This window comes from Petromyzon marinus, unplaced genomic scaffold, assembly GCF_048934315.1.
Source record: "Petromyzon marinus isolate PM22_M1 ecotype Great Lakes invasive population unplaced genomic scaffold, UKy_Petmar_22M1.pri1.0 PM_Scaffold_285, whole genome shotgun sequence".
In the NCBI taxonomy this organism is placed as follows: domain Eukaryota; kingdom Metazoa; phylum Chordata; class Hyperoartia; order Petromyzontiformes; family Petromyzontidae; genus Petromyzon; species Petromyzon marinus.
The window spans coordinates 112,148-125,156 of NW_027423263.1; the positions used below are offsets into that span (position 1 = coordinate 112,148).

General features: G+C 54.7%; 1 protein-coding gene across 1 annotated transcript in view; it reads left to right on the forward strand.

Annotated features, from left to right (window-relative positions):
* LOC142923102 (ATP-dependent DNA helicase DDX11-like) overlaps nt 1–12,785 on the forward strand; it is a 48,845-nt gene extending 36,060 nt beyond the window's left edge. Inside the window, exons 14-18 of the mRNA XM_076064019.1 lie at nt 3,566–3,678; nt 5,301–5,373; nt 8,581–8,684; nt 10,581–10,730; nt 12,693–12,785. Of these exons, the coding sequence (XP_075920134.1) occupies nt 3,566–3,678; nt 5,301–5,373; nt 8,581–8,684; nt 10,581–10,730; nt 12,693–12,770 (518 nt within the window). The 3' untranslated portion in view covers nt 12,771–12,785. The remainder of the gene's footprint in view (nt 1–3,565; nt 3,679–5,300; nt 5,374–8,580; nt 8,685–10,580; nt 10,731–12,692) is intronic.
* The last annotated feature ends 224 nt before the right edge of the window (nt 12,786–13,009 follow it).

Here is a 13,009-nt window from a genome sequence, read left to right on the forward strand (position 1 = left end):
CTGTGTGTATCTCTTTCTGACTGTGTATCTCTATCTCTGACTGTGTGTATCTCTTTCTGACTGTGTATCTCTCTGTGTGTATCTCTCTCTCCGTCTCCCTCCCAGCCACGCTGGTGCCCTCCACCCTCAAGCTGCTGCTCCTCAACCCCTCTCTGTGTGTATCTCTCTGTGTCTCTCTGTGTGTGTCTCTCTCTGTGTATCTCTCTGTGTGTATCTCTGACTGTGTGTATCTCTGACTGTGTGTATCTCTCTGTGTGTATCTCTGACTGTGTGTCTCTCTGTGTGTATCTCTTTGTGTGTATCTCTGACTGTGTGTATCTCTGTGTGTATCTCTCTGTGTGTATCTCTGACTGTGTGTATCTCTCTGTGTGTATCTCTGTGTGTCTCTCTGTGTGTATCTCTGACTGTGTGTATCTCTGACTGTGTGTATCTCTGACTGTGTGTATCTCTGTGTGTATCTCTCTGTGTGTATTTCTCTGTGTGTATCTCTGTGTGTCTCTCTGTGTGTATCTCTGACTGTGTGTATCTCTAACTGTGTGTATCTCTCTGTGTGTATCTCTGTGTGTATCTCTCTGTGTGTATCTCTTTGTGTCTCTCTGTGTGTATCTCTGTGTATCTCTGACTGTGTGTATCTCTGACTGTGTATCTCTGTGTGTATCGCTGACTGTGTGTATCTCTGTGTGTCTCTCTGTGTGTATCTCTGACTGTGTGTATCTCTGACTGTGTGTATCTCTCTGTGTGTATCTCTCTGTGTGTGTCTCTGTGTGTATCTCTCTGTGTGTATCTCTCTGTGTGTATCTCTGTGTCTCTCTCTGTGTGTATCTCTCTGTGTGTATCTCTTTCTGACTGTGTGTGTCTCTCTGTGTGTATCTCTCTGTGTGTATCTCTCTGTGTGTATCTCTGACTGTGTGTCTCTCTGACTGTGTGTATCTCTCACTGACTGTGTGTGTCTCTGACTGTGTGTATCTCTCTGTGTGTATCTCTGTGTGTATCTCTCTGTGTGTATCTCTCTGTGTGTATCTCTCTGTGTGTGTCTCTCTGTGTGTGTCTCTGACTGTGTGTATCTCTCTGTGTGTGTCTCTGACTGTGTGTATCTCTGTGTGTATCTCTCTGTGTGTGTCTCTGACTGTGTGTATCTCTGTGTGTATCTCTCTGTGTGTATCTCTCTGTGTGTATCTCTCTGTGTGTGTCTCTGACTGTGTATCTCTCTGTGTGTGTCTCTGTGTGTGTATCTCTGACTGTGTATCTCTGACTGTGTGTATCTCTCTGTGTGTATCTCTGACTGTGTGTATCTCTGACTGACTGTATCTCTCTGTGTGTATCTCTGTGTATCTCTGACTGTGTGTGTCTCTGACTGTGTGTATCTCTGTGTATCTCTGACTGTGTGTATCTCTCTGTGTGTATCTCTCTGTGTGTATCTCTGTGTGTATCTCTCTGTGTGTATCTCTGTGTGTCTCTCTGTGTGTATCTCTCTGTGTGTGTCTCTGTGTGTATCTCTCTGCGTGTATCTCTGTGTGTATCTCTGACTGTGTATCTCTCTGTGTGTATCTCTCTGTGTGTATCTCTGACTGTGTGTATCTCTGTGTGTATCTCTGACTGTGTGTATCTCTGACTGTGTGTGTCTCTCACTGACTGTGTCTCTCTGTGTGTATCTCTCTGTGTGTATCTCTGACTGTGTGTCTCTCTGTGTGTATCTCCCAGCCACGCTGGCGCCCTCCACCCTCAAGCTGCTGCTCCTCAACCCCTCTCTGTGTCTCTCTCTGTGTATCTCTCTGTGTGTATCTCTTTCTGACTGTGTGTGTCTCTCTGTGTGTATCTCTCTGTGTGTATCTCTGACTGTGTATCTCTCTGTGTGTATCTCTTTCTGACTGTGTATTTCTATCTCTGACTGTGTGTATCTCTGACTGTGTGTATCTCTGTGTGTATCTCTGTGTGTATCTCTCTGTGTGGATCTCTGACTGTGTGTATCTCTCTGTGTGTATCTCTCTGTGTGTATCTCTGACTGTGTGTATCTCTGACTGTGTGTGTCTCTGACTGTGTGTATCTCTGACTGTGTGTATCTCTCTGTGTGTATCTCTGTGTGTATCTCTCTGTGTGTATCTCTGACTGTGTGTATCTCTGTGTGTATCTCTGACTGTGTGTATCTCTCTGTGTGTATCTCTCTGTGTGTATCTCTCTGTGTGTATCTCTCTGTGTGTATCTCTCTGTGTGTGTCTCTGACTGTGTATCTCTCTGTGTGTGTCTCTGTGTGTGTATCTCTGACTGTGTATCTCTGACTGTGTGTATCTCTCTGTGTGTATCTCTGACTGTGTGTATCTCTGACTGACTGTATCTCTCTGTGTGTATCTCTGTGTATCTCTGACTGTGTGTGTCTCTGACTGTGTGTATCTCTGTGTATCTCTGACTGTGTGTATCTCTCTGTGTGTATCTCTCTGTGTGTATCTCTGTGTGTATCTCTCTGTGTGTATCTCTGTGTGTCTCTCTGTGTGTATCTCTCTGTGTGTGTCTCTGTGTGTATCTCTCTGCGTGTATCTCTGTGTGTATCTCTGACTGTGTATCTCTCTGTGTGTATCTCTCTGTGTGTATCTCTGACTGTGTGTATCTCTGTGTGTATCTCTGACTGTGTGTATCTCTGACTGTGTGTGTCTCTCACTGACTGTGTCTCTCTGTGTGTATCTCTCTGTGTGTATCTCTGACTGTGTGTCTCTCTGTGTGTATCTCCCAGCCACGCTGGCGCCCTCCACCCTCAAGCTGCTGCTCCTCAACCCCTCTCTGTGTCTCTCTCTGTGTATCTCTCTGTGTGTATCTCTTTCTGACTGTGTGTGTCTCTCTGTGTGTATCTCTCTGTGTGTATCTCTGACTGTGTATCTCTCTGTGTGTATCTCTTTCTGACTGTGTATTTCTATCTCTGACTGTGTGTATCTCTGACTGTGTGTATCTCTGTGTGTATCTCTGTGTGTATCTCTCTGTGTGGATCTCTGACTGTGTGTATCTCTCTGTGTGTGTCTCTCTGTGTGTATCTCTGACTGTGTGTGTCTCTGACTGTGTGTATCTCTGACTGTGTGTATCTCTCTGTGTGTATCTCTGTGTGTATCTCTCTGTGTGTATCTCTGTGTGTATCTCTGACTGTGTGTATCTCTGTGTGTATCTCTGACTGTGTGTATCTCTCTGTGTGTATCTCTCTGTGTGTATCTCTCTGTGTGTATCTCTCTGTGTGTGTCTCTCTGTGTGTATCTCTGACTGTGTGTGTCTCTGACTGTGTGTATCTCTGACTGTGTGTATCTCTCTGTGTGTATCTCTGTGTGTATCTCTGACTGTGTGTATCTCTGACTGTGTGTATCTCTGACTGTGTGTATCTCTGACTGTGTGTATCTCTGACTGTGTGTCTCTCACTGACTGTGTGTATCTCTGACTGTGTGTATCTCTGACTGTGTGTATCTCTGACTGTGTGTATCTCTGACTGTGTGTATCTCTGACTGTGTGTCTCTCACTGACTGTGTGTATCTCTGACTGTATCTCTGACTGTGTATCTCTCTCTGTGTGTGTCTCTCCGTCTCCCTCCCAGCCACGCTGGCGCCCTCCACCCTCAAGCTGCTGCTCCTCAACCCCGCGGTCCACTTTGCCGAGGTGCTGCGTGAGTGCCGTGCCGTCGTCATCGCCGGCGGCACCATGCAGCCGGTGAGGGACCCCGTGGCCCGGTGACCCGGTGACCCGGTGACCCGGTGACTTGGTAACATTGTTGCTCGGTAATCTGGTGACGAGGTGCTGCGTGAGTGCCGTGCCGTCGTCATCGCCGGCGGCACCATGCAGCCGGTGAGGGACCCCGTGACCCGGTAGCCCGGTGACCCGGTGACTTGCTAACCCGGTGACTTGCTAACCCGGTGACCCGGTGACTTGCTAACCCGGTGACTTGCTAACCCGGTGACTTGCTAACCCGGTGACCCGGTGACTTGTTGACCCGGTGACTTGCTGACCCGGTGACTTGCTGACCCGGTGACTTGCTAACCCGGTGACTTGCTGACCCGGTGACCCGGTGACTTGTTGACCCGGTGACTTGCTGACCTGGTGACTTGCTGACCCGGTGACTTGCTAACCCGGTGACTTGCTGACCCGATGACTTGCTGACCCGGTGATCCGGTGACTTGGTAACGTTGTGACTCGGTAATCCGGTGACGAGGTGCTGCGTGAGTGCCGTCGTCATCGCCGGCGGCACCATGCAGCCGGTGAGGGACCCGGTAACCCAGTGACCCGTTGACCCGGTGACCCGGTCACTTGCTAACCCGGTAACCCGGTGACTTGCTAACCCGGTGACCCGGTGACTTGCTAACCCGGTGACCCGGTGACTTGCTAACCTGGTGACCCGGTGACTTGCTAACCCGGTGACTTGCTAACCCGGTGACCCGGTGACTTGCTAACCCGGTGACCCGGTGACTTGCTAACCTGGTGACTTGCTAACCCGGTGACTTGCTAACCCGGTGACTTGCTAACCCGGTGACCCGGTGACTTGCTAACCCGGTGACCCGGTGACTTGCTAACCTGGTGACCCGGTGACTTGCTAACCCGGTGACTTGCTAACCTGGTGACCCGGCGACTTGCTAACCCGGTGACTTGCTAACCCGGTGACTTGCTAACCTGGTGACCCGGTGACTTGCTAACCTGGTGACCCGGCGACTTGCTAACCCGGTGACTTGCTAACCCGGTGACTTGCTAACCCGGTGACCCGGTGACTTGCTAACCCGGTGACCCGGTGACTTGCTAACCTGGTGACCCGGTGACTTGCTAACCCGGTGACCCGGTGACTTGCTAACCCGGTGACCCGGTGACTTGCTAACCCGGTGACTTGCTAACCCGGTGACCCGGTGACTTGCTAACCCGGTGACCCGGTGACTTGCTAACCCGGTGACCCGGTGACTTGCTAACCCGGTGACCCGGTGACTTGCTAACCCGGTGACCCGGTGACTTGCTAACCCGGTGACCCGGTGACTTGCTAACCTGGTGACCCGGTGACTTGCTAACCCGGTGACCCGGTGACTTGCTAACCCGGTGACCCGGTGACTTGCTAACCTGGTGACCCGGTGACTTGCTAACCCGGTAACCCGGTGACTTGCTAACCCGGTGACCCGGTGACTTGCTAACCCGGTGACTTGCTAACCCGGTGACCCGGTGATGGTGGCCTGGTGACATTGCGACTTAGTAACTCGGTGACCTGGTAAGCCGGTGAGCCCGCGACCTGGTGACTCGATGACCCCGACGGTGACCCCGACGGTGACCCCGTGACCTCGAGGCCTTGACCTCCGCAGGTGTCTGAGCTGAAGCAGCAGCTGCTGCTGCCGTGCGGAGTGAGGCCGGAGCGAATTGTCGAGTTCAGCTGCGGTGAGGAGAACTCACCACCACCACCGCTCGCTCACCAACACTCACCACCACCGCTCACCACTCACCACCGCTCGCTCACCACGACCGCTCATCACCGCTCACCACCGCTCACTCACCACCACCGCTCACTCACCCCCGCCGCTCACTCACCACTACCACTCGCTCAACACCGCTCGCTCACCACGACCGCTCATCACCGCTCACCACCGCTCACTCACCACCACCGCTCACCACCGCTCACTCACCACCACCGCTCACTCACCACCGCCGCTCACTCACCACTACCACTCGCTCAACACCGCTCGCTCACCACCGCTCACCACCACCGCTCACCACCGCTCACTCACCTCTCACTCACCACCACCACTCACCACCACTCGCTCACCACCACCGCTCGTTCACCACCACCACCTCTCACTCACCACCACCGCTCACTCACCACCACTCGCTCACCACCACCGCTCATTCACCACCACCGCCTCTCACTCACCACCACCACCTCTCACTCACCACCACCGCTCACTCACCACCACCACCGCTCACTCACCACCACCACCTCTCACTCACCACCACCGCTCACTCACCACCACTCGCTCACCACCACCACCGCTCGTTCACCACCACCACCTCTCACTCACCACCACTCGCTCACCACCACCACCGCTCACTCACCACCACCACCTCTCACTCACCACCACCGCTCATTCACCACCACTCGCTCACCACCACCGCTCACTCACCACCACTCGCTCACCACCACCGCTCGCTCACCACCACCACCTCTCACTCACCACCACCGCTCACTCACCACCACCACCACTCACTCACCACCACTTGCTCACCACCACTACCGCTCACTCACCACCACTCGCTCACCACCACCACTCGCTCACCACCACCACCTCTCACTCACCACCACCGCTCACCACCACCACCACCTCTCACTCACCACCACCGCTCACCACCACCACCTCTCACTCACCACCACCGCTCACTCACCACCACCACCTCTCACTCACCACCACCGTTCGCTCACAACCACCACCTCTCACTCACCACCGCTCACTCACCACCGCTCACTCACCACCACTCGCTCACCACCACCGCTCACCACTCACTCACCACCGCTCATCACCCCTCACTCACCACCACCACTCACCACCACCGCTCGCTCACCACCGCTTGCTCACCACCACTCACTCACCACCGCTCACCACCTCTCACTCACCACCACCGCTCGCTCACCACCGCTCACCACCACCACTCGCTCACCACCACCGCTCGCTCACCACCACTCGCTCACTCACCACCACTCGCTCACCACGACCGCTCACCACCGCTCACCACCACCACTCACCACCACTCACCACCGCTCACCACTCACCACCGCTCGCTCACCACGACCGCTCATCACCGCTCACCACTCACCACCACTCGCTCACCACGACCGCTCACCACCGCTCACCACCACCACTCACCACCACTCACCACCGCTCACCACTCACCACCGCTCGCTCACCACGACCGCTCACCACCGCTCATCACCGCTCACCACCGCTCACTCACCACCGCCGCTCACTCACCACCACTCGCTCAACACCGCTCGCTCACCTCTCACTCACCACCACCACTCACCACCGCTCGCTCACCACCGCTCACTCACCACCACCACCTCTCACTCACCACCACCGCTCACTCACCACCACCACCACTCGCTCACCACCACCACCTCTCACTCACCACCACCACTCGCTCACCACCACCACCTCTCACTCACCACCACCGCTCGCTCACCACCACCACCTCTCACTCACCACCACCACCTCTCACTCACCACCACCGCTCACTCACCACCACCACCACTCGCTCACCACCACCACCTCTCACTCACCACCACCGCTCACTCACCACCACCACCTCTCACTCACCACCACCGCTCGCTCACCACCACCACCTCACACTCACCACCGCTCACTCACCACCGCTCACTCACCACCACTCGCTCACCACCGCTCACCACCACCGCTCGCTCACCACCACCGCTCACCACTCACTCACCACCGCTCACCACCTCTCACTCACCACCACCACTCACCACCGCTCACCACCGCTCGCTCACCACCACCGCTCGCTCACCACTCACCACTCACCACCACCACCGCTCGCTCACCACTCGCTCACCACCGCTCACTCACCACCACTCGCTCACCACCACCACCTCTCACTCACTCACCACCGCTCACCACCTCTCACTCACCACCACCGCTCGCTCACCACCGCTCACCACCACCACTCGCTCACCACCACTCGCTCACCACGACCGCTCACCACCACTCACCACCACTCACCACCGCTCACTCACCACCGCTCGCTCACCACCACTCACTCACCACCACCGCTCACCACCACTCACCACCACTCACCACCACTGCTCACTCACCACCGCTCACTCACCACCACCGCTCACCACCACTCACCACCACTCACCACCGCTCACTCACCACCGCTCGCTCACCACCACTCGCTCACCACGACCGCTCACCACCACTCACCACCACTCACCACCGCTCACTCACCACCGCTCGCTCACCACCACTCACTCACCACCACCGCTCACCACCACTCACCACCACTCACCACCACCGCTCACTCACCACCGCTCACTCACCACCACTCACTCACCACCACCGCTCACCACCACTCACCACCACTCACCACCACCGCTCACTCACCACCGCTCGCTCACCACCACTCACTCACCACCACCGCTCACCACCACTCACCACCACTCACCACCACCGCTCACTCACCACCGCTCGCTCACCACCACTCGCTCACCACGACCGCTCACCACCACTCACCACCACTCACCACCACCGCTCACTCACCACCGCTCGCTCACCACCACTCACCACCACTCACCACCACCGCTCACTCACCACCGCTCGCTCACCACCACTCGCTCACCACGACCGCTCACCACCACTCACCACCACTCACCACCACCGCTCACTCACCACCGCTCACTCACCACCACCGCTCACCACCACTCACCACCACTCACCACCGCTCACTCACCACCGCTCGCTCACCACGACCGCTCACCACGACCACTCACCACCGCTCACCCGTCACAACCGCTCACCACTGGCCCCCATTTGACCCCGCGTGACCCCCGCATGACCCCCGCGTGACCCGCCCACGCAGGTCACGTGATCCCCCCGGAGAACATTCTACCCATAATCCTCAGCAGCGGCCCCACCGGCCAAACCTTCAACTTCACCTTCAGGAACCGCAACTCGCCCACCCTCGTGAGGGGGGGGAGGGGGGGGGGAGCAGTGGGTGTGTGTGTGTGTGTACGTGTGTGTGTGTGTACGTGTGTGTGTGTGTGTGTCTGTGTGTACGTGTGTGTGTGTGTACGTGTGTGTGTACGTGTGTGTACGTGTGTGTGTACGTGTGTGTATGTGTGTGTGTGTACGTGTGTGTGTGTACGTGTGTGTGTGTCTGTGTACGTGTGTGTGTACACGTGTGTGTGTGTGTCTGTGTGTGTTTGTGTGTTTGTGTATACGTGTGTGTGTGTACGTGTGTGTGTGTACGTGTGTGTGTACATGTGTGTGTGTGTGTACGTTTGTGTATACGTGTGTGTGTGTACGTGTGTGTGTGTCTGTGTGTACGTGTGTGTGTGTGTGTACGTGTGTGTGTGTGTCTGTGTGTGTGTGTGTGTACGTGTGTATGTGTGTGTGTACGTGTGTGTCTGTGTACGTGTGTGTGTACACGTGTGTGTACGTGTGTGTGTGTGTCTGTGTGTGTGTATACGTGTGTGTGTGTACGTGTGTGTGTACGTGTGTGTGTACGTGTGTGTGTGTACGTGTGTGTGTACGTGTGTGTGTGTACGTGTGTGTGTACGTGTGTGTGTACGTGTGTGTGTGTGTACGTGTGTGTGTGTGTGTACGTGTGTGTGTGTACGTGTACGTGTGTGTGTACGTGTGTGTACGTGTGTGTGTGTGTACGTGTGTGTACGTGTGTGTGTGTACGTGTGTGTGTGTACGTGTGTGTGTACGTGTGTGTGTGTGTACGTGTGTGTGTGTGTACGTGTGTGTGTGTGTTTGTACGTGTGTGTACGTGTGTGTGTGTACGTGTGTGTGTGTGTACGTGTGTGTGTGTGTACGTGTGTGTGTGTGTGTACGTGTGTGTGTGTGTGTGTCTGTGTGTACGTGTGTGTGTGTGTACGTGTGTGTGTGTGTGTACGTGTGTGTGTGTGTACGTGTGTGTGTGTTTACGTGTGTGTGTGTGTGTACGTGTGTGTGTGTCTGTGTGTGTGTGTCTGTGTGTCTGTGTGTGTGTCTGTGTGTCTGTGTGTGTGTCACTGTGTGTGTGTGTGTCACTGTGTCTGTGTGTGTCTGTGTGTGTGTGTCTGTGTGTCTGTGTGTGTGTCTGTGTGTGTCTGTGTGTGTGTCACTGTGTGTGTGTGTCACTGTGGGTGTGTGTGTCTGTGTGTGTCACTGTGTGTGTGTGTCTGTGTGTGTGTGTATCTGTGTGTGTGTGTGTGTCTGTGTGTGTGTGTGTGTCTGTGTGTGTGTGTCACTGTGTCTGTGTGTGTGTGTCTGTGTGTGGTGTGTCTGTGTGTGTCACTGTGTGTCTGTGTGTGTGTCTGTCTGTGTGTGTGTCTGTATGTGTGTGTGTGTCTGTGTGTATGTGTCACTGTGTGTGTGTCTGTCTGTGTGTGTGTATGTGTGTGTGTGTGTATGTGTGTGTGTGTCTGTGTGTCTGTGTGTGTGTGTCTGTGTCTGTGTGTGTGTCTGTCTGTGTGTGTCTGTGTGTGTGTCTGTGTGTGTGTCTGTGTGTGTGTGTGTGTGTCTCACTGTGTGTGTGTCTGTGTGTGTGTCTGTGTGTGTGTGTGTGAGTGTCTGTGTGTGAGTGTCTGTGTGTGTGTGTCTCACTGTGTGTGTGTCTGTGTGTGTGTCTGTGTGTGTGTCTGTGTGTGTGTCTGTGTGTGTGTGTGTGTCTGTCTGTGTGTGTGTCACTGTGTGTGTGTGTCTCACTGTGTGTGTGTCTGTGTGTGTGTCTGTGTGTGTGTGTGTTTGTGTGTGTGTCTGTGTGTGTGTCTGTGTCTGTGTCTGTGTCTCTGTGTGTGTGTGTCTGTGTGTGTGTGAGTGTCTGTGTGTGTGTGTGTCTGTGTGTGTGTGTGTGTCTGTGTGTGTGTGTAGGTGGAGGAGGCGGGTGTGACGCTGGTGCAAGTGTGCGCCGTCTGTCCAGGTGGGGTGGTGTGCTTCTTCCCGTCGTACGAGCTGCAGCGCACCATGAGTCACAGCTGGCAGCACACCGGCGTTTGGCAACAGCTGAGCACTCACAAGAAGGTGGAGTCCACTGTGGTGATGGTGGTGGTGGTGGTGATGGTGGTGGTGGTGATGATGGTGGTGGTGGTGGTGATGGTGGTGGTGATGGTGGTGGGGATGGTGGTGGTGGTGGTGGGGATGGTGGTGGTGGTGGTGATGGTGGTGATGGTGGTGGTGATGGTGGTGGTGATGTTGGTGATGGTGGTGATGGTGGTGGTGGTGGTGGTGATGGTGGTGGTGGTGGTGGTGATGGTGGTGGTGGTGGAAGTGGTAATGGCGGTGGTGGTGATGGCGGTGATGATGGCGGTGATGGTGGTGATGGTGGTGGTGATGGTGGTGGGTGATGGTGGTGGTGATGGTGGTGGTGATGGTGGTGGTGATGGTGGTGATGGTGGTGGTGGTGGCGGTGGTGGTGGTGATGGTGGTGGTGATGATGGTGGTGGTGATGGTGGTGGTGATGGTGGTGGGTGATGGTGGTGGTGATGTTGGTGGTGGTGATGTTGGTGGTGGTGGTGATGGTGGTGATGGTGGTGGTGGTGATGGTGGTGGTGGTGATGGTGGTGGTGGTGGTGGTGATGGTGGTGATGGTGGTGGTGGTGATGGTGGTGATGGTGGTGGTGATGTTGGTGGTGGTGGTGATGGTGGTGATGGTGGTGATGGTGGTGATGGTGGTGATGATGGTGGTGATGGTTGTGGTGGTGATGGTGGTGGTGATGGTTATGGTGGTGGTGATGATGGTGGTGGTGGTGGAAGTGGTAATGGCGGTGTGGTGGTGATGGCGGTGATGATGGCGGTGGTGATGGTGGTGATGGTGGTGGTGATGGTGGTGGGTGATGGTGGTGGTGATAGTTGTGGTGTGATAGTGATGGTTGTGATGGTGGTGGTGATTGGTGGTGGTGGGGATGGTGGATGGTGGTGATGGTGGTGGTGGTGGTGATGGTTGATGGTGTTGATGGTGGTGGTGGTGGTGGTGATTGTGGTGATGTTGGTGGTGGTGGTGGGTGGTGATGGTGGTGGTGGTGATGGTGGTGGTGATGATGGTGGTGGTGGTGATGGTGGTGATGGTGGTGATGATGGTGGTGATGGTTGTGGTGGTGATGGTGGTGGTGATGGTTATGGTGGTGGTGATGATGGTGATGGTGGTGGTGATGGTGGTGGTGGTGGAAGTGGTGGTGGTGATGGCGGTGATGATGGCGGTGATGGTGGTGATGGTGGTGGTGATGGTGGTGGGTGATGGTGGTGATGATAGTTGTGGTGGTGATGGTGGTGGTGATGGTGGTGGTGATGGTGGTGGTGGCGGTGGTGGTGGTGGTGATAGTTGTGGTGGTGATGGTGGTGGTGGTGATGGTGGTGATGGTGGTGATGGTGGTGGTGGCGGTGGTGGTGGTGATGGTGGTGGTGGTGGTGGTCGTGATGGTGGTGGTGATGGTGATGGTGGTGGTGGTGATGGTTGTGGTGGTGGTGGTGATGGTGGTGGCGATGGTGGTGGCGATTGTGGTGGTGGTGGCGGTGGTGGTGGCGGTGATGGTGGTGGTGGTGGTTGTTGTTGTTAATGTTGTGGTGGTGGTTGTTGTTAATGTTGTGGTGGTGGTTGTTGTTAATGTTGTGCTGGTTGTTGTTAATGTTGTGGTGGTTGTTGTTAATGTTGTGGTTGTTGTCAATGTTGTGGTGGTTGTTGTTAATGTTGTGGTGGTGGTTGTTAATGTTGTGGTTGTTAATGTGGTGGTTGTTGTTAAATGTTGTGGTGGTTGTTGTTAATGTTGTGGTTTGGTTAATGTATCTTAGGTTGTTGTTAATGTGGTGGTTGTTGGTTAATGTTGTGTGGTGTGGTTGTTGTTAATGTTGTGGTGGTTGTTGTTAATGTGGTGGTTGTTGATAATGTTGTGGTGGTGGTTGTTGTTAATGTTGTTGTGGTTGTTGTTAATGTTGTGGTGGTTGTTGTTAATGTTGTTGTTGTTGTGGTTTTTGTTGTTGACGCCGTAGATCTTTCAGGAGCCCAAGTCGGCCAGGGAGGTGGACAGCGTCCTGGCAGCTTACTCCTGCAGGCGCAAACGTCAGTGACACCATCACCAACATCACCACCATCACCATCACCACCAACATCACCAACATCACCACCATCACCATCACCAACATCACCACCATCACCATCACCACCAACATCACCAACATCACCACCATCACCATCACCACATCACCATCATCACAGTCACCATCATCACCACCATCACCATCACCACCACCATCACCACCAACATCACCATCACCATCATCACCATCACCAACATCACCATCACCAA